This window comes from Marmota marmota, unplaced genomic scaffold (assembly GCF_001458135.2).
Source record: "Marmota marmota marmota unplaced genomic scaffold, marMar, whole genome shotgun sequence".
Taxonomy (NCBI): Eukaryota; Metazoa; Chordata; class Mammalia; order Rodentia; family Sciuridae; genus Marmota; species Marmota marmota.
Genome location: NW_025999900.1, coordinates 27651967 through 27672183, shown reverse-complemented (window position 1 = coordinate 27672183; position 20217 = coordinate 27651967). Strand labels below are relative to the sequence as shown.

The 20217-nt window shown below is 34.7% G+C and overlaps 1 protein-coding gene and 1 long non-coding RNA gene across 3 annotated transcripts in view; one reads left to right on the top strand and one right to left on the bottom strand.

Annotated features, from left to right (window-relative positions):
• The window catches only part of LOC125615256, a 36797-nt gene that overhangs the window by 9568 nt on the left and 7012 nt on the right, over window positions 1-20217 (top strand). Inside the window, exons 2-3 of the long non-coding RNA XR_007345824.1 lie at window positions 14324-14407; window positions 15343-15492. This is a non-coding gene — a long non-coding RNA (uncharacterized LOC125615256). The remainder of the gene's footprint in view (window positions 1-14323; window positions 14408-15342; window positions 15493-20217) is intronic.
• Dtd2 (D-aminoacyl-tRNA deacylase 2) lies at window positions 9692-18963 on the bottom strand. 2 transcript variants are annotated; one of them, XR_001504123.2, is made up of 4 exons: window positions 18791-18953; window positions 15364-15433; window positions 14439-14495; window positions 11021-11474 (listed from the first exon to the last, which is right to left on the bottom strand). XR_001504123.2 is itself a non-coding variant. In XM_015491703.2 (3 exons), the coding sequence occupies exons 1-3, from the start codon at window positions 18899-18901 to the stop codon at window positions 11149-11151; spliced, it is 507 nt and encodes a 168-aa protein (XP_015347189.1). In that variant the 5' UTR covers window positions 18902-18963; the 3' UTR covers window positions 9692-11148. The 2 variants fall into 2 exon arrangements, 1 of the variants encoding a protein (XP_015347189.1); XM_015491703.2 differs by lacking the exon at window positions 14439-14495 and having other exon boundaries at window positions 9692-11474; window positions 18791-18963.

The window sequence follows — 20217 nt, the reverse complement described above, 5'->3', positions numbered from 1 at the left end:
AAATTCTCCCTTCTTTTGGATACCAGGACATCATTTTCTTCTAATTTTCTCCTTTCTTCACATCCCTTGTCATCCCCTTGATGGTGTCTTTTAATCTTAAGTATTTACCTTCCTACTGTATCTTAATTGACATCTTTTATACACTTTGTTTCCACTTTGGTGACTCTTAAAAAAGTGTACAGTCCAATAGTGGTAAATAGATCCACATTTTGTGAAAAAGATCTCCAGAACTTTTTCATCTTGCCAAATTGAAACTCTATAGCCATTAAACAACAATTACTATTTTCCTCTACACCTAGGTCCTGGTAACTATCATTCTACTTTTTCAATGAATTTGACTGCTTTAGATATTTCATGTAAGTGGGACACATGGTATTTGCCTTTTTGTGACTGGCTTATTTCACTTAGCATAATGTCCTCAAGGTTCATCCATGTTGTAGTGTGTAACAGGATTTTCTTCCTTTATACGTATGAATAATATTCCATTGTATGTATATACCACACATTGTTTATCCATTCATTCTTCAATGGACACTTGAGATGCTTCTACCTCTTGGTTATTGTGAATAGTGTTGTTATGTGCACATGTTTTTTTTTTTTTTTAATATATAAACCGGTCTCACTATGTTGCCTAGGCTGGTCTTGGTCAGGATTCTTCTGCCTTAGTCCCTGAGTGACTGGGATTATAGGTATGAGCCAGTTGAAATAATGTTACTATGAACATGAGGACACAAATATCTCTTTAAGACTCAGATTTTAATTTTTTTTTACTATATACCCAGAAATGAGATTGCTGCATCATTTAATAGTTTTAATTATTAAGTTTTAGAGGAACTGCCATATTATTAACCTTAGTGACTTTACCACATATGGGCAGTTAATTCTCAAATCTACATTTCTTGACCCAATCTCACTGACTTCTAAAATATATAAAGGTATGAGCCCCCAAAGGAAGGGAATATGTCTTATTTTTTATCTTCTATTTTTCCAAGTGCTTCCTATACAGTACATTCTGTATAAATTCTTATTGAAAAGAGTATGCCTTTTGAATTCTGAGTATATCTCCCAAAGGATGCTAGAAGAGCCAAAGTATATATATTTTTCTTATTGATTATCATGTAAGTAAGGTTGAATCACTGTTGTAAGCTTCTTAACCGTAAGCACTGAAGTCTAATTACCTGTTTGCTTTTAATGCCTACCAGTGCTTTGTACAGACTAGGTAATAAGAATCTGATTAAGATAGGTAATAATCTCAAATATTTATCAAATTGAGGATAAAAGACTAGTTTTGAAACACTTGCATGATTTCTCTTTCTTGTCTCCAAACAAAATATCAGAAAAAAGGGAGGAGGAAAATATAGGAATTAATATGGTATTACTATTGTCTTACATGTGTTTTAAAATAAACATAAATATATGATAAACTTCATTCTGATCATATCACAGTAAGTTAGAATATGGCAATAAAAGTTTTAGGAAAGTTTAGTAAATTGCAAATTTACATAACACTATGGGGGAAAAATTTTGAACCTTGGTGGAAAATATGGATATTCATTATTTATGAGCTTACGGCAAGAGCACTGAGTAGCATCTTAAACAATATTCTGAAATCATCTTAAAACTAAAATTAGGCCTGTATTTATAATGGGGAAAAGAAAGCTAACTACTACCAAGGTGACTGAGGGCACAAAATTTACATATTTGCTTAAAGACTATAGATATTTTCTTTTTCCCTAATAAACAGCTTTGAAATTTGCAGTAACCCCTGCCAGCTCAGAACCCTGAGAAAATAAGTCTTCTTTGTAGGAAGAAGAAGAAGAAGAAAAGGATATTATTAACAATGGAAAAAGAATGTGGAGTAGCAAAGGCTCAAAGTGAGCCCGGAGGACTGTGAACACCGAATCACCAAGGAAACATGGAACTATGAAATGGCAAAATGTGATGTGAAATGCCTGGAGCTCATTCTGTTGGTCAGCTTTTTTAAAAACCAAAGGAAAACACGTGGGCTATCAGAAGTATGCTGTTATTTTAGGTCGGCAAATAGTATGAATTATTCACATACTAGTTGAATCAAAAGAAACAATAGCAGTTTAAATAAATATAAACCTAAACATTTTTTTAGTTCATTTGATTAAAGTTTAATCAACTCCTTCTAATTATAAAAGATTCAGTTTTTACAGTCCCACAAAATGGTAGAGCTGAAAAGGGATCTTGGAATTTATCAACTACTATTACTTCCCTTTTATGGGGCCTAGAAAGCTGAGACTCCAGAGACACAGACCTCTTAGATCTTCGTTCAGATATAGCACCACTAATAAAACCATTTCTCACATGCTAGTCTGTGTAGGAATCACTGATGGGAAAAGTGTCTGTTAACTTTGGGGGTGGGGGATATGGCTCAGTGTAGAGTACCTGCCTTTGTGGAGGCTTGGGTTCTATCCTTAGCACTACAAAAAACAAACAAACAAACAAACAAAAAAAAAACCAACCAACCAACCAACCAAAGAAAAACAAATTATAGATTTCAGAAATTTTAATTTAGTAGATATGGAGTGAGATGTAGAAATTTGTACTTTTAACATGTTTTCCTAGTATTTTGAATTCAGGTAGTCTTCAGAACATAACTTTGAGAGATAACTGGAAAGCTGGATAAATCAAGGATGCACTTAGACAGGTTCTTTATTCTTAGGGAGACACTTCTCAGGGACAATTCACTGACCTTACTGAGAGAGCAGAAGAACCATTTCCCCCATCGATCATCATTTGGGACCTTTTTATTTTTTTATTCACTTTTGAGTTTATTATCTAGTTTTAAAAATCTTATGTGGCCTTGATTCATTAGATTTTCCCCAACATGTTTTCTGTGTAAACACTTTGAATCTACAGTAATCATGTCAATAAACACCACCTTGATTCTGACAGCAAAAGAAAATCACAAATCCTGCAAAGTATCTACAGTTATTTTAAAAAACAACAACAAAAAACTTTGAACTGGGTGCTTTAAAAGACGAAATTAAAGGTTGTAAAAGAAAAAGTTCTATATTCCAGGTAATTTTTCCTTGAGGAAGGAAAAGAGGAAGAAGCACGTGATTGCCATGACTTGTTTCACAGTCTCCTGCAATAAAAGGAATGTCTCAACAACTATTTGAGGTCAGCAAGAAGGATATGTTTAATAGAATTTTCAGGCAGATGTCCCACCTGCCTGCCCTGTCCTTCACTGGGGACCTTTCTTTAAAGACAGAAAGGCACACTGTATAGAGAGGCACTTTTGTGAAATGCAGCAGGCTCACACACAACCTGGGCCTCTGAAAGGAGAAGCTAAACTGTAAGTGCAAAATGAGAAGAAATAAGAGGAATAAATTTAAAACCCTGACAAAATAACATTGTTCTTGAAATGAACAGGTGGGTATATAGCAAATAAAGCAAATACAGCAAGATGCTAATTGTAGGATCCAGATAGTGGGTATCTGGGTGTTGTCTCTATAATGCTTTCAACTTTTCTGTGGGTTTATTCCCATTTTTCCAGTTCTTGAAACAAACTCCAGTGTTTCCATTTACTTGTATTCCTCCAATTATGTGTTTGATTCTTTCCTTTGGCATTTTTTTTCCCGTTTTTCCGATTGCTCTCAATTTGGTTGGAACTCAAATTCTCTATTATTTGCTATACCATCTCTAAATTTTAATTTTCAAAATTCTGCTGAAATGTTAATACTCTCCCAATGGGATGAAATCTCTTCCATCTCCACAGTGCTGTTTTTAACCTTCCTATTGGCACAATTACTTTCTTTGTATTCCCAGTTAACTATTTCAATATCCCAGTTATGTTATAGGTCTAATGAGGATAGAACTGTGCTTTTTTTTTTTTTTTTTTTTGGTGTATCTCTATAAACATACTGATAAGCAGTGAAGATTAGATGATTAAATTTTGTTTTAGTTTCACCTATAATTTTTATAATTAAGATTCAAATCAGCTTCACATTTCTACTTGAATAAACTTTCAGATGCAACAAAACTAAACATATTACAATCTGAATCCATCTTCTCCAGTAACCCATACACGAATTTTCAGAGTGATTTTTCATTCTTCCTTTGTTTTTAGCTCCACCCCAACCAATTAGCTGCTCTGAAGTATGTTCTTCTTCAAGACATTAACCAGTATCTCCAATTATGTTTATTTTCACCAGTGTGTTGTAGAGAAGTAGGGAGCCCCAGTCTCTTTATGTTTGCACTATTCAAAAAAGCTGTCTTCTCTGGGGTTGGGGTTGTGGCTCAGTGGTAGAGTGCTCACCTAGCATTTGTGAGGTCCAAGGTTCGATCCTCAGCACCACATAAAAATAAATAAAGGTATTCTGCCAACTACAACTAAAAAATAATATTAAAAAAAGTACTTATGTGGTATTTAAAAAAAAAAAAGCCTGTCTTCCTGCCACCAGATTCTTTTTCTATAATCCTTATATACCATGACACTACCAGGTAAATACTTGTAAAAACTCCTTTAATTATGTCACTCTTTTCTTTAAAAGCCTTCAATGACACCTTGTTAGTCCAAAGTTTGAAATGCCCTCCCACATCCCTAGTACCTATAGAAATTTCCCCCATTCTCTGAAGGATAGTTTGAATTGCCATGCTTTTTTTTTTTTTTCCCATGCCTTTTAAAACAAGGATCTTCCATCCCTATTCTATTCTACATCTCATAGATGGCATCATCCAAATACCACAGACCACATACTACCTGATACATTTGTCTTACATGTGCCCTACTAGATAGTAAGTTCTTTGGGGTTATAGGTCATATCATAAACTATTTTACACAGCTCCCAGCTCTACTATGGGCCTGCAGGTTCTAAGACTACAACTTAAACTGGAAAGCAACTAACCATAATGCAATATTAGGCAAGTTTTAGAACATTTTCAACATCTGGGTTTACAAAGGTGAGTATATATAAATATACATATATATGTGTATATATGAAATAAAGGCCAGAGGGACTATCTAATTTTATCAGGAGAAAAAATAATCCAGGCACCAAGCAAAAGAAACCTTGAAGATGATCGTATCTGCTCATAAAGAGACTTACATTGGACTACAAAGTAAGTCAAAAGATGCCAGGAATAGAAAATGTACCTTAGCAGGAGAATTTCATGTTTTGAGGTCAGCCTCAGCAACTTAGTGAGTCCCTGATTCAAAATAAAATAGAAAGTCATGGGAATGTTGCTTGGTGGTTCAAACCCCAGTACAAACAAGAAAAAAAAAAAGTGTGCCCTAGTTTATTTATATCAGTACAAAGCTTAAGTAAACAATATCCCAAAGTTGGAGCCAAGGAGTGTATTTTTTTTGCAAGTATGTTCAGACATTTCCTGAAAAATCTCCATATCCTCTAGGAAAAAAAAAATCCACAATTACTTTTCCAGACACAAATGGTATAACAATAGTTAATGGTTCTCAAATACTATTAAAAAGGGTGTGGGTATATTCTCTACATAAATCCTTTTTGCATTCAGATAAAAAACTGATCATAGGTCAAATTTTATGAAGCTTTAGAGAAAAATACTGGCTAATACAGTGCAAAGAATTCATTCATATGGAAAAGTCCAGTATAAACTAGAGTCATACTTATGTCATTGTTGGCTATTTGTAACACATCCCATGGAACTGTTTTATTTCATAATTAAATATGGGGGGGTTAATAAAGATTCAAAAATTCATTATTATAAACAAAATAGAGACATTTTTGTTTCAAAAGAAGTTTATTTTATGGAAGACTTAAATACAAGCTTTCTTAAATAATAGTTTTCCATACCTATAACAATGATTTGCTTTTTGAACACCTTTTTTAGGTATAAATCTTTGATATAAATTCAGTTGTACTATATTTTTTTTGGATATTATTCAATAAGCTTTTAGAAAATGTAGGGTGACCATTTTGATATAACACAGAAATAAAAACGAAGCAACAATGTCCATATTTGTGCTGAAATTAAAAAATCCTTCATTGTACGTTACGTTCACCTTTTCTGGTGCTATTTAGTATATTAATACAAGATGTAGCTGAATTAAACTTGGTTCTTGCACGTCCAACCTCTCCTTATTCCTTAACAACTAACTTATTCCTTAACAACTATGTATGAACTGCTGGTATAACTTAACTCAAATTAAGAGTATTCTAGCCACTGATGTATCTCCATATTAATTCAGACAATATTGAGAATTACTCAGCCTATACAATAGGCAGAGCATTAAAGAAGTACTGTGAGAGATAAAATGTTTGTACTATACTAAGTCTATCTACCACTATTCGGTTTCTCTGCATTATTACTTGTACTCTTGTAGTTAAGATATGAAAATACAAAAAAAAAATTAAAATCAAAGTACTCAATCTCATAAAACACATTACAACTGTTAAGACTGGCACAACAATAATGCCAAGGGAGATAGAGGTAATCTCTACCTTCAAAAGAGATTGACTTGAGCTAGACATGGAATAATGATGGACTTACAAGGACAGCCTCAGAGGGCAATTTAGGTAAGGGTAAGACCTAAGACAAATATCCTTAGGGCCATACTGGAAAATTTCTGTACAGGAATAGCAGGAGAAAAGATTAGAAAGTTAAACTATAGCCAGGTTATAAAACATTGAAACTAGTCTTAAAAGTCTGGACTTCATTATGAGTGACAGTGGTTTCTGGGATTGAGTGTATGCAAGAACTGCCTGGGAGGTGGGAGATTGGTGACTGACTAGACACATTTTTGACTCTTGAGATTCTTCCTATCCTTTACCATGCAGTACTGGGGATTGAACCAGTAAAGCACCTGAGCTACATCCTCAGCCCCCTTTTTTATTTTGAGACATGGTCTTGTTAAGTTGCCAAAGTGGCTTTGAATTTATGATCTTCCTGCCTCAGTCTCCTGAGTTGCTGGGTGTTATGGTTTGGATGTGAGGTGTCTCCCCAAAACTCATGTGTGAAACAATGCAAGAACATTCAGAGGTGAAATGATTGGGTTATGAGGGCTTTAACCCAATCAGTGAATTAATCCCCTGATAGGGATTAGCTAAATGTTAACTGAGGGTGGGCCTACAGTGTGGTTGAAAGAGATGGGCCATTGGAGGCATGCCTTTCAGGTATACATTTGGTGAACAGAGCTTAGTCTCTACTTCTTGATTATGGTGTGTGCAGCTTCCCTTTGTCACACTCTTCTGCCATGAGTCCCAAAGAATGGAGTCAGCCACCTATGGAATGAGATGGCTGAAAACCTTTATTCCCAAAATAAACAACAACAAAAAAACTTGTCACTGTTTACACCCTGCAAATACCTTTACTTAACAATGCATTTTTCTTGCTCTTTCTCTGCCTCTCTGATATCTCTAGAATCTCCAATCACCTCTCATACTTTGCCCTTTTTAAATGTTATTTCTCAAGATTCTAACTTTGGTTTTCTATAGTTCTGAGTGATTGCACTGGGAGCCTTGATACCAACCTTAGAAGTTTAATCTTTGTCCTCATGATAAAGAAGAGTTATGAAAGTTTCTAAGCATTAGAATATTACAGACATGTTCTAAGAACACTTCCTTGGAGACAGTCTATAGAAAAGAGTTAGAGATAGGAGCAATAGGAGGGAAAATTAATAGGGAGACTATCAACATAAAGACATTTTAAACTAGGCGTGGTGGCACACTCCAGCAATCCTGTAATCCCAGTGGTTTGGGAGACTGAGGCAGGAGGCTCGAGATTTCAAGGCCAGCCTCAGCAATTTAGCAAGGCTCTAAGTAACTCAGCGAAACCCTGTCTCTAAATAAAATATAATATAAAATATAAAAGTCATCACCAAGGTATGGTTTCAGAATGAAAATGTTACTTTTCTAGTAGTTCTTCCCTTTCAGAAACTTGTATTTCAATGAATCAATAGACAATACACTTCTAAATACACTGAAGTTTCATAATCACGTACAGTTTTTTAATTATGTAAATTTCGTTACATTAGGTCCTCTGCAGTTAATCACAGATAGTAAATATTTGACATGACACTGTTCTCTTATAACACCAACATTTCTTATTCTCCAAAATAAGTGGCACAGAATTCTATGATATTTGATCTTGATATTTGATGTTTAATTCCTTCATTATAGAATCAACAAATTACTAATTTACAAGTCATTAGTGTAGATATTATTTATAAATGGCATGTCTTCTGTTATAATGTGAACTAATTAAGGAGTGGTAAAACTGTATTTCATTTTAATTTATGAGTATATTCAAAATATTAAAGCCACATCTATTGTCTTTACACAATATTTTCATAATTAAACCCAGGAGGTTTCTAAATTGACAGATAAAACTTTTATTATTATTATTATTTTAGTTGTAGTTAAACACAACACCTTTATTTTTTTATGTGGTGCTGAGGATCAAACCCAGGGTCTCGCACATGCAAGGTAAGTGCTCTACCGCTGAGCCACAACCCCAGCCCCCCACCAGATAAAACTTTTAAAAAAGGAATTGTATCCTATTTGAAACATTCTAAAATCTTAACAAAAAAGATGCAGAAGGCTCCTAAATTAGATGCAACCCTACTTGCATTTAATTTAGTAAATAAACCAATTTATGGACTACTCCTTAAATAATCCACAATGAGAGACAATAAGCCTTCCCAAAGGTCAATTTCAACTTTAGCAAGTTTCATTACAAGAAAGATTAAAAGAAGGAAATTATTCCTCCCTATTTTGTGACCTTGGGAACATTATTTAATGAGGAGTGCTATCCTCATTACAGATATACCCTGAAGATAAAATAAGAAACATATTGAAGGTTTTTGAGCACCTTGAGTCAGAAGAGCTACAGAGAGCCAAGGCGAAGTTATTTTCATATGCCTTTTCCCTCTTGTTGTAGCCTCCCTGCAAATGAAGGAAAGCTGAACATCACCTTGTGCTTAATAACTCTTTGTGTACTTGAAATTGCTATTCTCCACAAGTGTCTCAATCAAGTTTTTAAAAGAGAATTGCTTGGACTATAAAATAGCAATCTAGGGCTGTGAGTCAGCATTTTACCTAGACATACAATCAAAATGATTTAAAATAGGTAATACAATCTTTTGGCAAGACATATACATCTCCTTGGAGAAGCTTTTCAGAAAATTGGAGTTTGCAAGTTTATGAATAGTTTATTACATTTCAATAAGTGTATTGTGAATCAATAAAGTAAAAGTTAAGGACAATCAGTTCATTATCAAGCCAGTTATTGATTCTCAAGTTCCAAAATAGAATAGTACAGGAAGGGTAGAGAGAAAATGGGATATTGTGTAATAATTAGAAATTTTAAGTATATTAGGAACAAAAACCAACGGAAATTATCACATAAAGGAATTTTTAGTGGCTACTTAAGATGTTTAAGTTAATTTCTTCATCTTTTTGGTAATCAGAAATATTTAATTTTCACTGTTAAATAACATCTTTTAAATCAGGTCATAGAAGTATGCAAAAACCATATATTTATTACCTATTTTTAAAATTTTTATTTTTTTTACATGAGCTCTCATTATTATTATTATTTGCATTACAATTCTTACCTTTTACAGACTCATTTCTTCTAAGAGTTTCTCATGTATTTTCCTTTGAAAAGTTTACTGTGTTAGCTGTTATCTTACATCATTGTCATAGTCAGTGTGAGGTGCCATAACAAAATATCATAGGCTGAGTGACTTAAACAATAAAAATTTTATTTTCTCACAGCTCTACAGGCTAGAAATTCAAGATCAAGGTAACAGCATGATCAGTTCTGATGAGGGCTCTCTTCCTAGCTTTGTATATGTCTTGTGGTCATCTAAAAGACATATACATCTCCTTGGAGAAACTTTTACTACATCTTCACATGGTGAGAGTATAGAGAGGTAGTTCTCTGGTGTTTCTTTAAAGACACTAATCCCATCATGAGGGTCCCACCCCCCAAGTCCTCATCTTAACTCTAGTTACCTTCCAAAGGCCTCATCTCCAAATATTATCACAGTGGGGATTAGTGGTTTAACATATAAATTTTGGGGGAGGGCACAAATATTTAGTATATTAACATTTACTAACAGAAAAATTGACAATGGTTCCAAATCATTAAATCAATACAAAACTGATTAAAAACAACCAATCAATACAAGTCAACTAAAAACAACTTCCTGAGAAAGCTTCCCTTTTTCTTCCTTGTATAGCAATCTAATTCAACAAGAAAGGAAATTCCTAAAAAAATTTATGAACTCAGTAATTTAAACCAAAGATAGAAACTGAGACATACATGGTTTTGATGAACACTGAAAAACAGAGCATTAATCTCTCGTTGTGAATATGTTTAATAAAAACAACTATGAATGTTTTATACCTGATTCCTATATCAACTAAATATTTTTTTTGCTTAAAAAAATTTTTATTGACACATAACAATTGTACATATTTATGAGGTACTAAAGATTATTAAAATAATCTAAAGCATTTAGATGTCCTTGGAAAGTAATATAATGTACAATAACATTTCTACATTACATTTTCATAGATATTATTAAAAGGAATAGTAAGTTACATATTATTTCATTCAAAATATAGAAAACTGAGCTGGGAAGATAGCTCAGTGGCACAACATGTGGTCTGCATGTGCAAGGCCCTGGCTTTGATCCCTAGCACCACACACACACAAAAAGAAAACTGAAATAGTGAAACAAAATCGACAAAGTTATAATTGGTTTGTGTTGGATTTCACCTCAACTTTCATACAATGATTTTTACTTTTAGTACATAGTACATAAATTTGAGGGTATAAGAAATGTGTTTTTCTTAATTGTACACATTACTTCATTACAAAATAAAATGTATATAATCTTTAAAGTATGGTTTAAAAGGCTTCTTTAATGATCATCAAGTGAATAAACAAGGATTTTTCAAATACTTGAGTGGAAGGATGGTAGAAAACAGGATAGAGTGGCTGAGCTCTAGAGTTTAGGTGACTTGACAAGGTCATCTGTTTAGCATGTTGCAATTATTTACGGGACCCAAGATTTTCTTATCTGAAAATGCTATACATTAGTATATTCAAGAGACAAAGGGGCAAAAAATCTAATTATAGTCCAGGTCATTTTATACCACAAAATAGCTGTAGGAACTAACTTTTAATTTCTCAAAACTCAATTAGGTGTGTGTATGGTCCATTGGTATCCAGCTTTAATACCTGCCTATTCCCATAAGTGCCATGTTCCACTACAACCCCAGCTTCAGCGCACTTACTGTTTGCAGCTAATTCTTTTTCACAGAGAGATACAAATAGGGAATAAAGTTCTAACCCTTCTTCTTTTCCACAGTTGGAGTGATACTGCATATTTCTTCCTTTTACTCTACCACCAAGGGTGGCTTGAGGGATGATAAGAATGTCTCCAGGTAGATCCAGTACAGAGACGTGCTTGCCATTTTCTGTCTCACTTAATTTCACATTTAATAGTGTATTAACTAGATGGGGAAGAAAGGCAAAACAATTTGAAGTGAAAAACAAACATGAAGAAGAAACATCAATCTTTTAGTTAGCAAATCTCATGTTGAAAACCCAGTTTGTTAGCTCTTGCTCCTAAACCACTCTCTATTTAAATTTTAAAAAGTGCTTCACTAAACTAAATGAGCATGAAAAATAAAGCAAATTTCATGGAGAAAACTGCATGATGTTTAAAATTTGACTTGACAGCTAAGATTATCTAACAATAAGTCATCTAGAAAGTTCAAGAATTAACTGTAAAATGAAACCTTAAATATTGTTGTCTCAGGGGAATACATGGCAAGATTTTATCTTCCTGTTCCTTTTATTTCATAAGCAAATCCCACTGGAAAAGAACATTATAAATCCTTCTCAGAAAATTCTGCTCTGTAACAAAATTAAAATTTTAGTACACTGGGGCTGGAGTTGTAGCTCAGTGGTATAGCACCTGTCTAGCACATGTGAGGCACTAGGTTTGATCTTTAGCACTATATAAAAATACATATATAAAGGTATTTGTGTCCATCTACAATTAAAAAATATTTTATTTTAAACTTTAAATTACCTAGAGTTTTAAGATATGACAAAGCTTCCAGGTTCAATCTCATTACAAAAAAGCTGATTTTATAGTTTCATAACCTTAAAGGCACAATTAACATAGACTAACCATTTTATAAATATAACCCATGGGAGAAACACAGGTGAAATTCATTGTCAGAAATGAAAAAGTAACTCAAAGATATGGCTACTAGCATTATCTTTGTATACATACAATAAAACAGTGATATTTTATAGCATTTATGAGACTATAGCTAATAAGTGTCAAAACCACTATAAATATCTAAGTGTAGCTAAACCCTACAGTTAGAAAACCTTTACACCTCAACATTAACCATTTTCAAAACAATAAATAAGTGTCTAAAATAGACTCAGTATCTCCCTACTTCTACAAAGGTATAAATGAATTCTGCTTGCAAAGAAAAGTTCTAAGACAACAAATGATAAAAGAAACCTTACATTCCTGCCCTCAAATCAGATTTTAAAAGGTATGCTTCCAGTTTTGAGTAGTCAGTGATTTTGATTATAGGACGATTTATAGGAAACATTAGTAAGGAGTTGGTATGGTGACCCCACTCTAAACATTATAAAATAAAACCTTGTAAAAAACTGCCAAGGTAAACACGCAAAGAAATTCCCAAGCTATGCTTTAAGCACCTTCAATTTTCACTTAACAATCACTTATTTTTAAATGCCTTTAATTTTGTCTATTACAAATCGAACTTTACTATATAGCCAGCAATCCTATTGACCGCTTCTAAGGAAACTATAACTATCCAGAGCACTTCTTTCCAATGAAAATCACTATCCAGCTATGCCGGCCTCTGGCTACGGAGAGACTAAGTAGTCAATTTTGGAATAACAGGCAATGGGATGTAATATAATTTATTACACTTCCCCACACCTCCCTCTACTGGTTATTACTGGGAATTCAATGCTGAAGGTATACAAATATGTATATATAAGTACAATACAAATGCAAATATAAGTAAGTAGAATTAAAATGAGACAATGTATTAAATGCATGTTGGAAACTCAAAAGATCCTAAGACAGGTTATCAATCAAGTATCTTCAATGATGTATATAGGAATCAAGCTTTGACAGATCCCTGGATCTCAGTTCAATTATATTAAAGATGAATTGAAGACGATTCTACACATCTCTATATTGGATATGCTATTTCAGATTTTAGGATATAACTAGTTATGTTCCCATGGGATGAAATATTAGATTGGAAAGATCTGAATCTATGTAATAAATATGAGGTGGGATTTAAGAGAATCCCAAAACATTGGCTTACTATGCCTCCTGGAATACAGGGAAATACAAACTAATGCTATCAATATGGATGCATTTATTTTCCCTGTAACTCAGACCATCAGAATGAGAGTCATACAGCTCTTTACTGTAAATCATGAAGTTTTGTGTTAGATTATTCACTAAAAGAGTCAAGGCAGGCCTCCTAAGCATTTTTAATTCACCACAATCTTATACATGTATTTAAAGTGCACTCACAATTATAGACACAGACAGAAGCACATAGGATTTAATCATTATAAAACAAAACAGAGCTTGAATTTGGTGGACTTAATTTGTGCTGTTATGATAAAGATCTATTTACAACTCTATGAGAGGGGCTGGAGACGTAGCTCAGTGGTAGAGTGTTTACCTAGCACGTACAAGGCCCCCTGGTTCAATCTCCACTACTGGAAAAAAAAGCGAAACAAAACAAAACAAAAATCCCCAAAACATCTCTATGAAACAACTTTAGAAAGTTAGCTTTAAGTCAGAACAACAAAATATTTTCTCATTTTCTTCTTAAACCCTTCGAAATTTCCTTATTATCCTCTGGATTCAAATTTCAAACTTAAAAGTTAATAGCTTTCCATCTCACTCATCACAGTCCCTTCTTCTTTTTTTTTTTTTTAATTGTTGATGGACACAATAACTTTATTTTATCTATTTTTTTTAAATGTGGTGCTGAGGATCAAACCCAGTGCCTCAGGCATGCAAGGCACGTGCCCTACCACTGAGCCACAACCCCAGCCCTCATCACAGTCCCTTCTTAAGCATAGTTTCATGCTTTGACATAGTTGTCAAACATGTTTGATCTATGAATATAAAATTCCCTTCATTAGCTTGACTTTTTGTCAAGCTATTTGTCCTTGAGTTCTATTATGTGAACCTCTTCTAGATTAACTTCTGCAAGCTTCAACTACTCATTTGTGTAATTTCATTTTTTCTTTCTTTCTTTTTTTTTTTTTTTTAAAGCTTGAGACAGGGTCTTGCTATGTTGCCTAGGCTGATCTCAAACGTCTAGACTCAAGCAATCCTACTGAGCAGCTGGAACTACAGGTACATGCCACTGTGTTCAGCTTATACTTACTAATCCAAATAATGGGTGCTGTCCCTCAATCTTCGGAATAGCTCCATTATTTCATATCTATGAAGTACACACAAACACACACACACGCATATTTGTTAGAACTGTATTTGAGACATGCTGCATTGAGACAGCATGTTAGTTGATTTGGTACATCTGAACCTATATAATTATCATAAGGAATGTGCAGTGCTATGAATTATCCAGGATTTTTAAAAGTTGCAGGCAAAATTTTTCAGAGGTCCTTAAACATTTATTCTGCTTTCTATGGAGCCAGAGGAGGTGTGGCTGAGATAACATTGAATTTGGTTCAAGAACCAGAAGAACTGTATTTAAACATATTCCTACAAAGAAGTACATAAATGATCAATGTAAGTTCTTTGATAACAATGATGTAAATCTGAACTGTCCAGGTTTGATGGGACTCATCCTGTATATACAGTGTCATACACTACTTGTTATGGACTCTTCTGTTATCTGGGGATAATGGAAACTATATTAAGAAACACAGCATCTGTTTCTCCCTATGTGGCCACCCTGCTTCTAACAACTTTCTGTATCCTTGGCTGAACTGTGTGTCTACTCTTCTAAATCAACCTATAAGCCATCTGAAATGTTGTAGATGTTTTAAAAGAATTCTACCATACATGCACACTTTAAATTTTGCAACAGGCAAAAAAATAAGCCAACAATACTACACAGAGTTGAATAATAACATATATTAGGACAAATAAGATTGTGCTTCTTGGTTGGGGATGTAGCTCAGTGGTAGTGCTTTCTCAGCATGTGCAAGGCCCTGGGTTCAATCCCCATCACCAGGGGGAAAATAATTGTGCTTCTCTCTCTCTCTCTTTTTTTTTTTTTTTTTTTTGGTCTATTGCTGTTCTTTCTCCATCTTCAAAAAAAGAAAAAAACATCAAACACATACCCATTTTTGGAAGAAGTTCTTTATCAGCTCCCTTGAAGAAGCACACATAGATCACTAATCCTCTCTGAACCTATAAGAAATCATCACAGAAAGCTCAGATTAGAAAGAAGTCTATACAGAGCTGTAGAGGTAAGTGAATAAAATTTTATAACTGTTACAAACTTGGAGGTTCAAATCAAAGAAAAGAAAGAAGACTTACATTAGATTTGATTTCTAAATGAATATATGAGAAAATGAAATATTTTAAAGTTTCAATCAAAATTATTTTTCAAAAAATTACACTTAAAATACAACCAACAGGGTTGGAGTTGTGGCTCAGTGGTGGAGCACTTGCAGGTGCTACGGGTTTGATTCTCAGCACCACATAAAAATAATAAATAAAATAAAGGCATTGTGTTCATCTATAACTAAAAATATTTTTTAAAAATACTACCAACAGCAATTTACCTCTACTAAAATCAATAGGACTTTCAGACAGCCTCCTCCCTAGTAAGTAAGGATGACAAACTTAAGAAATATTTATATAGCAGGGCCCATTTATTCAACACCAAATGAATTCATACTCTATCAGATAGGAGATAAATAAGCAACAGTGTAACTGATGTCTTTTTATATCATCCTCTTTATTCCCCCTAATGCGCTTACTTGTATAGTGAAAACAAGGTATAAATTCCAGGAAACCCTGATTATTTTTTGTTATTGTTGTTATTGCTTTAAATATAATTATTAACATTTGTTAATAACTTCTACATGACAAGGTTGGTTGTTATCAGGAGTATAAAAAATAGCTCTTGTAAGAGACCATAAGAAAGAATAATTTTGATTCTGCTGCTGAGTTAACTGTTCAACTTTTGATTCTACGTATTAACTTAATTGATTAAGGAGCCTCATTGACTCTAGAAGTTATTATGGAGATTAAATGAGTTAATATTTGTAAAGTGCTTAACACAGTGCCAGGTTCATAGTAAATACTACCTGTTTATTATGAGAATATATAAATAAATTTAAAGGCAAACACACAATTTATTTAACATTTTAACTTCCAAAGCACTTTACAGACAGGACTGTTTTATATATGATAGGACTCAACTTATCTGTTAATTGTATTAACATTCAACTGTATCTTCTGGGCTCTATGTGTTATCTAAATGGTTTTCTATGTAAATATAAATGCAGCTCTGCAATCATACTTGATTTACCGGAAATGGAGTCATTTTAAAAAAATGCAAATATGCCCCTGGATCAAAAGCAAGAGCCTCCCATGAATACCCATAATGATGGGCTGGCAAGCTACACTACTATCACAAGCCTTTTCACTGAGCCCAAATCTTTAGCATTCACAGCTGTACACTTGCAATGTCAGAATTAAGCACCTAATAATTCCCAGAAACAGATATCTGTTCTTTCCAGTAACCAAATTACCTCCTCATTATTTTCTTTTTGTTTATTCCAATAATAGGTCTGAAGTTATAATATATAGATTCCTTTTTTGGGATGTGTGTGTGGGGTGGGGTTATGGCTCAGCAGTAGAGCGCTTGCCTCAGACATGCAAGGTCCTGGGTTCGATCCTCAGTACCACGTTAAAATAAAGTTATTGTGTCCAACTACAACTACAAAAAATAAGTATTAAAAAACCAGATTCCTCTTTTCAAGTCAAAGTCACTTTCCTGTAGCTTCTTTGTTACAAAACATTTCAAATATGAAGAAAAGTACAGATAATTCTCACAGTAGCTTAAAAATGTTCAATTCCCAGGAAGAAAAACATTAAATTTGTGACAGCATAGTTCCACATGAATGAAACTAAGAACAAGCAAAGCAGCTTTCAAATCTTTCAACATCTAAAAGGCTATTTCTAAAAAAGAAAAAAAAAAAAAAAGAACTTTGATAATAGAACAGGGTAGAGGAGGTGTGAGAAAGATGAAAGAATTTATGCTTTCTCACCATGTAATCACTTGTCATCTCTTTAATATAGTTGTGTGTGGGAGAAGGGAAGTCTTTAAAAATAGCTTTTAAAGTTTATAAACACAAACTGATAGCTTGGAACGCTGCAATAAAATATCTCTGGTTTTGCATAAGAAAATGAGGTGTGAAGAACATAAAAAAATAAAGAGGCTCAGAAATACTCTAAATGATAAGTTAGAAGTTTACAGTGCCAGGAAGCAACAATTTAAATAGGTGAGTCTCTAGATATAAATATAAAATATATAAATATAAAACCCACACAATTTCAAATATGCAAGAGAAATTAAAACCTCAACAAAAGGTTACAACAAAAATAAGAAATAGGAAGAATTTCTGAAGAGAGGTGAGAATACAGGAATTTTATGCACATAAAAATTCCCAAATTAGCATAGGATAATAGATTCTGACTTAAAAATAATTACCCACGCATCATAGTTCATGTGTAGTGTTTAAAATAATGACTAGGATTGTTAAGAAATGCTAGGTCTGGGACCCAATTCAGAGATCAGTGAATGAAATTTTACTACATTAAAGATTCTGAGTATCACCCAAAGTCTTAATTATGGACTTCCCCGGCTTATATTTTAACTTACTCCGCATATATGACTAAGGACTTAAAAAACATTTTACTTGTTTTTGCAATGTAATGGGAGACAGGACATCAAGAAAAGGCAGGTAGGCAGGTAAGCAAGTAGGGGGAATTCAACGTAAACATTTCATAATTCTTTGGAGGAAATGTGTTTGATAACAGTGCAACATTATTATACAAGGAGTGATCTATTTTAGGTGGAAATTAGTGAAATTCAAATAAACAAACAAAAAATGTTTCTTGGGTTGGGGATTGTAATTTAGTGGTAGAAAGTTTGCCCAAGCGTGGGAGAAGCCAGGGTTCGGATCAACCAGCAAGAAAAAAACAAAACAATATAAATAAATAAATAAAAACTTTCTTGAAAGAGCACTGTGTCTTGGAAAATATCATTTCTGTGCTAAGGTCAAGACACAATCAACATAATAAGGTGGGGCATAAATCAAAGTAGATCTGAACTCTTGAAGCAAGCTAACCTACACACTTGAACCAGTCCAGCTCCGCCCAGGCCAGAGCAGCAGGGCGTCTGAAACTACTAGGCCTCTAGTCCACCGAGCTCAGGTACGGGGACTGAGAGAGGTTCAAATGAACGCGGTCTCTCCAGTAGAGAGGCACTTTCTTCCTCGTCGGAATGTCTGGCGCCGGGAACAGTGGTGCTGGACAGAAAGGTAAAGCGCTGCCAGTAAGACCGCCGGGGCAGTGTCTGGCGCACCGGCCCGAAGTCCCGCGCAGCGCATAGCACAAGCCGCGGTACCTAGCTGCTCTCCTAACTCGGTTCCGAGGAGGACCCGTGGGGGCGGGGACCGAGTGACCGAGACAACGCGTAAAGAACCGCCCCTGAGCGCCGTAGGATAACGAGAGCTGCCGGGCCGACGTTACCTCCACCCACTGGGCCGCAGCGTCCCCCTCAGCTGGGCGAACTTGTAGTCGTGCGTGCAGGCACTGCTGCAGAAGCGCCCGAGCCTGAGGCGTCCGGCAGCCGTCAGCCATGGCTCGAATCCGGGTTGCTGTCGTTGGGATTCAGGCCGCGCGCCGATTAGGCCCCGCCCCCGGGGAACTGGCTGGAACGGCGAGGGGGGCGGGGCGACGGAACAGCCCTTGCCTTCCGCGGCTCCGCCCCCTGGAAGACGAGGAAGGGGCTTTCGCTAGGGTGTCCCGGATGTGCAGGCTTCAAAAACAGCCCTAAGTCCCTCCGCAGAACCTATCCAACTCTGTGGAAGGCGCTCAGTGTATACTCTTAAACGACTGGATCTCTTTCCTTTACATCTTTTCAAGAAACATTTTCACTTCAGAAAGCTTAGGCTTCCAGATGTTGAAAAACTTTAAATCTGCTTAAGTCTTTATTATGCTTATTATGAAGATAAATAGAATAAATCAAATGAATCTCAAAGCAAGCAGAGATGGAACTAAAAGCTATAAATCTTTCAGGTTTTTTCGTACCTCAATCAATGAAACAATGTTGCTTCCTCTATCAAGAATGCTGCCAAATCACTCTGATTCCACAGTTGCAAAAGGGTACTGTCATGCTATGTGAATATACATTTAAGTATCGATTCTTTAGGAAATATCCTTGATAGCAATATTCTTATCCGAGGAAATGTGGTTGTTAATAAGTTATTTAATCTGCTACTAATACAAAAATAAAACAACACATGATGTATTTATTAATTCTGTGATGCATTTTCTGTAAGTACATGTTACAATGTAAATCAAAGTAAACAAAGGTTTGATTTTCTTTCCCACACAACACATTCCTTAAACTTGCATCAGATTAGCATTTATTTCTACAGGATTGGAGGGTTCAGACAAGAAATAATAGTGTTGCTCTGATGGCATTACCTAGGTCATTGATTTGGACCCAGTTGGCACAATATGCCTATACATTCGGGTCTGTTCTAGAAGATGACATCACTGACGGGTATTGCTATCCCTACAAAGCAGTGTGACTGAAGAAAATAATCCATGCATAATCAGTGGTCCTTTATGCACAAAATTGAAGCTGCTTTTTGCTTGTTATCCTGAAGGCTGCCTTACGCTTTTAATAAAAACAAAAAAGCAAAATCTCAGATTGTCTCAACTGCTGAATTACAGGGCTTCCAACATTTGTTGATAATTACGCAGCACAGACACGTTGAATTGCTTAATGTCTGCACTTTTATATCATTAAAACTATTGAGTCTCTATTCTTACTCAATCTCAGACCCAGATTTTATATCTGGAAGGAAATTTACCTAGAGATTGCAGCCATGACCTAGAAATAAGAGAGGACTTTTGTGTCTATTTACATACGGTTGCAGGAGATAGAA

What these genes read in the sequence shown, in the direction of transcription:
- Dtd2 (XM_015491703.2), bottom strand. Translation starts at nt 18,901, where the DNA reads ATGGCTGACGGCTGCCGGACGCCTCAGGCTCGGGCGCTTCTGCAGCAG. An exon ending in CTGCGGCCCAGTGGGTGGAG is followed by an intron (nt 15,434 to 18,790) that starts GTAACGTCGGCC and finishes GATTTCTTATAG; the next exon opens with GTTCAGAGAGGATTAGTGAT. An exon ending in AGAACTTCTTCCAAAAATGG is followed by an intron (nt 11,475 to 15,363) that starts GTATGTGTTTGA and finishes TTCCCCATCTAG; the next exon opens with TTAATACACTATTAAATGTG.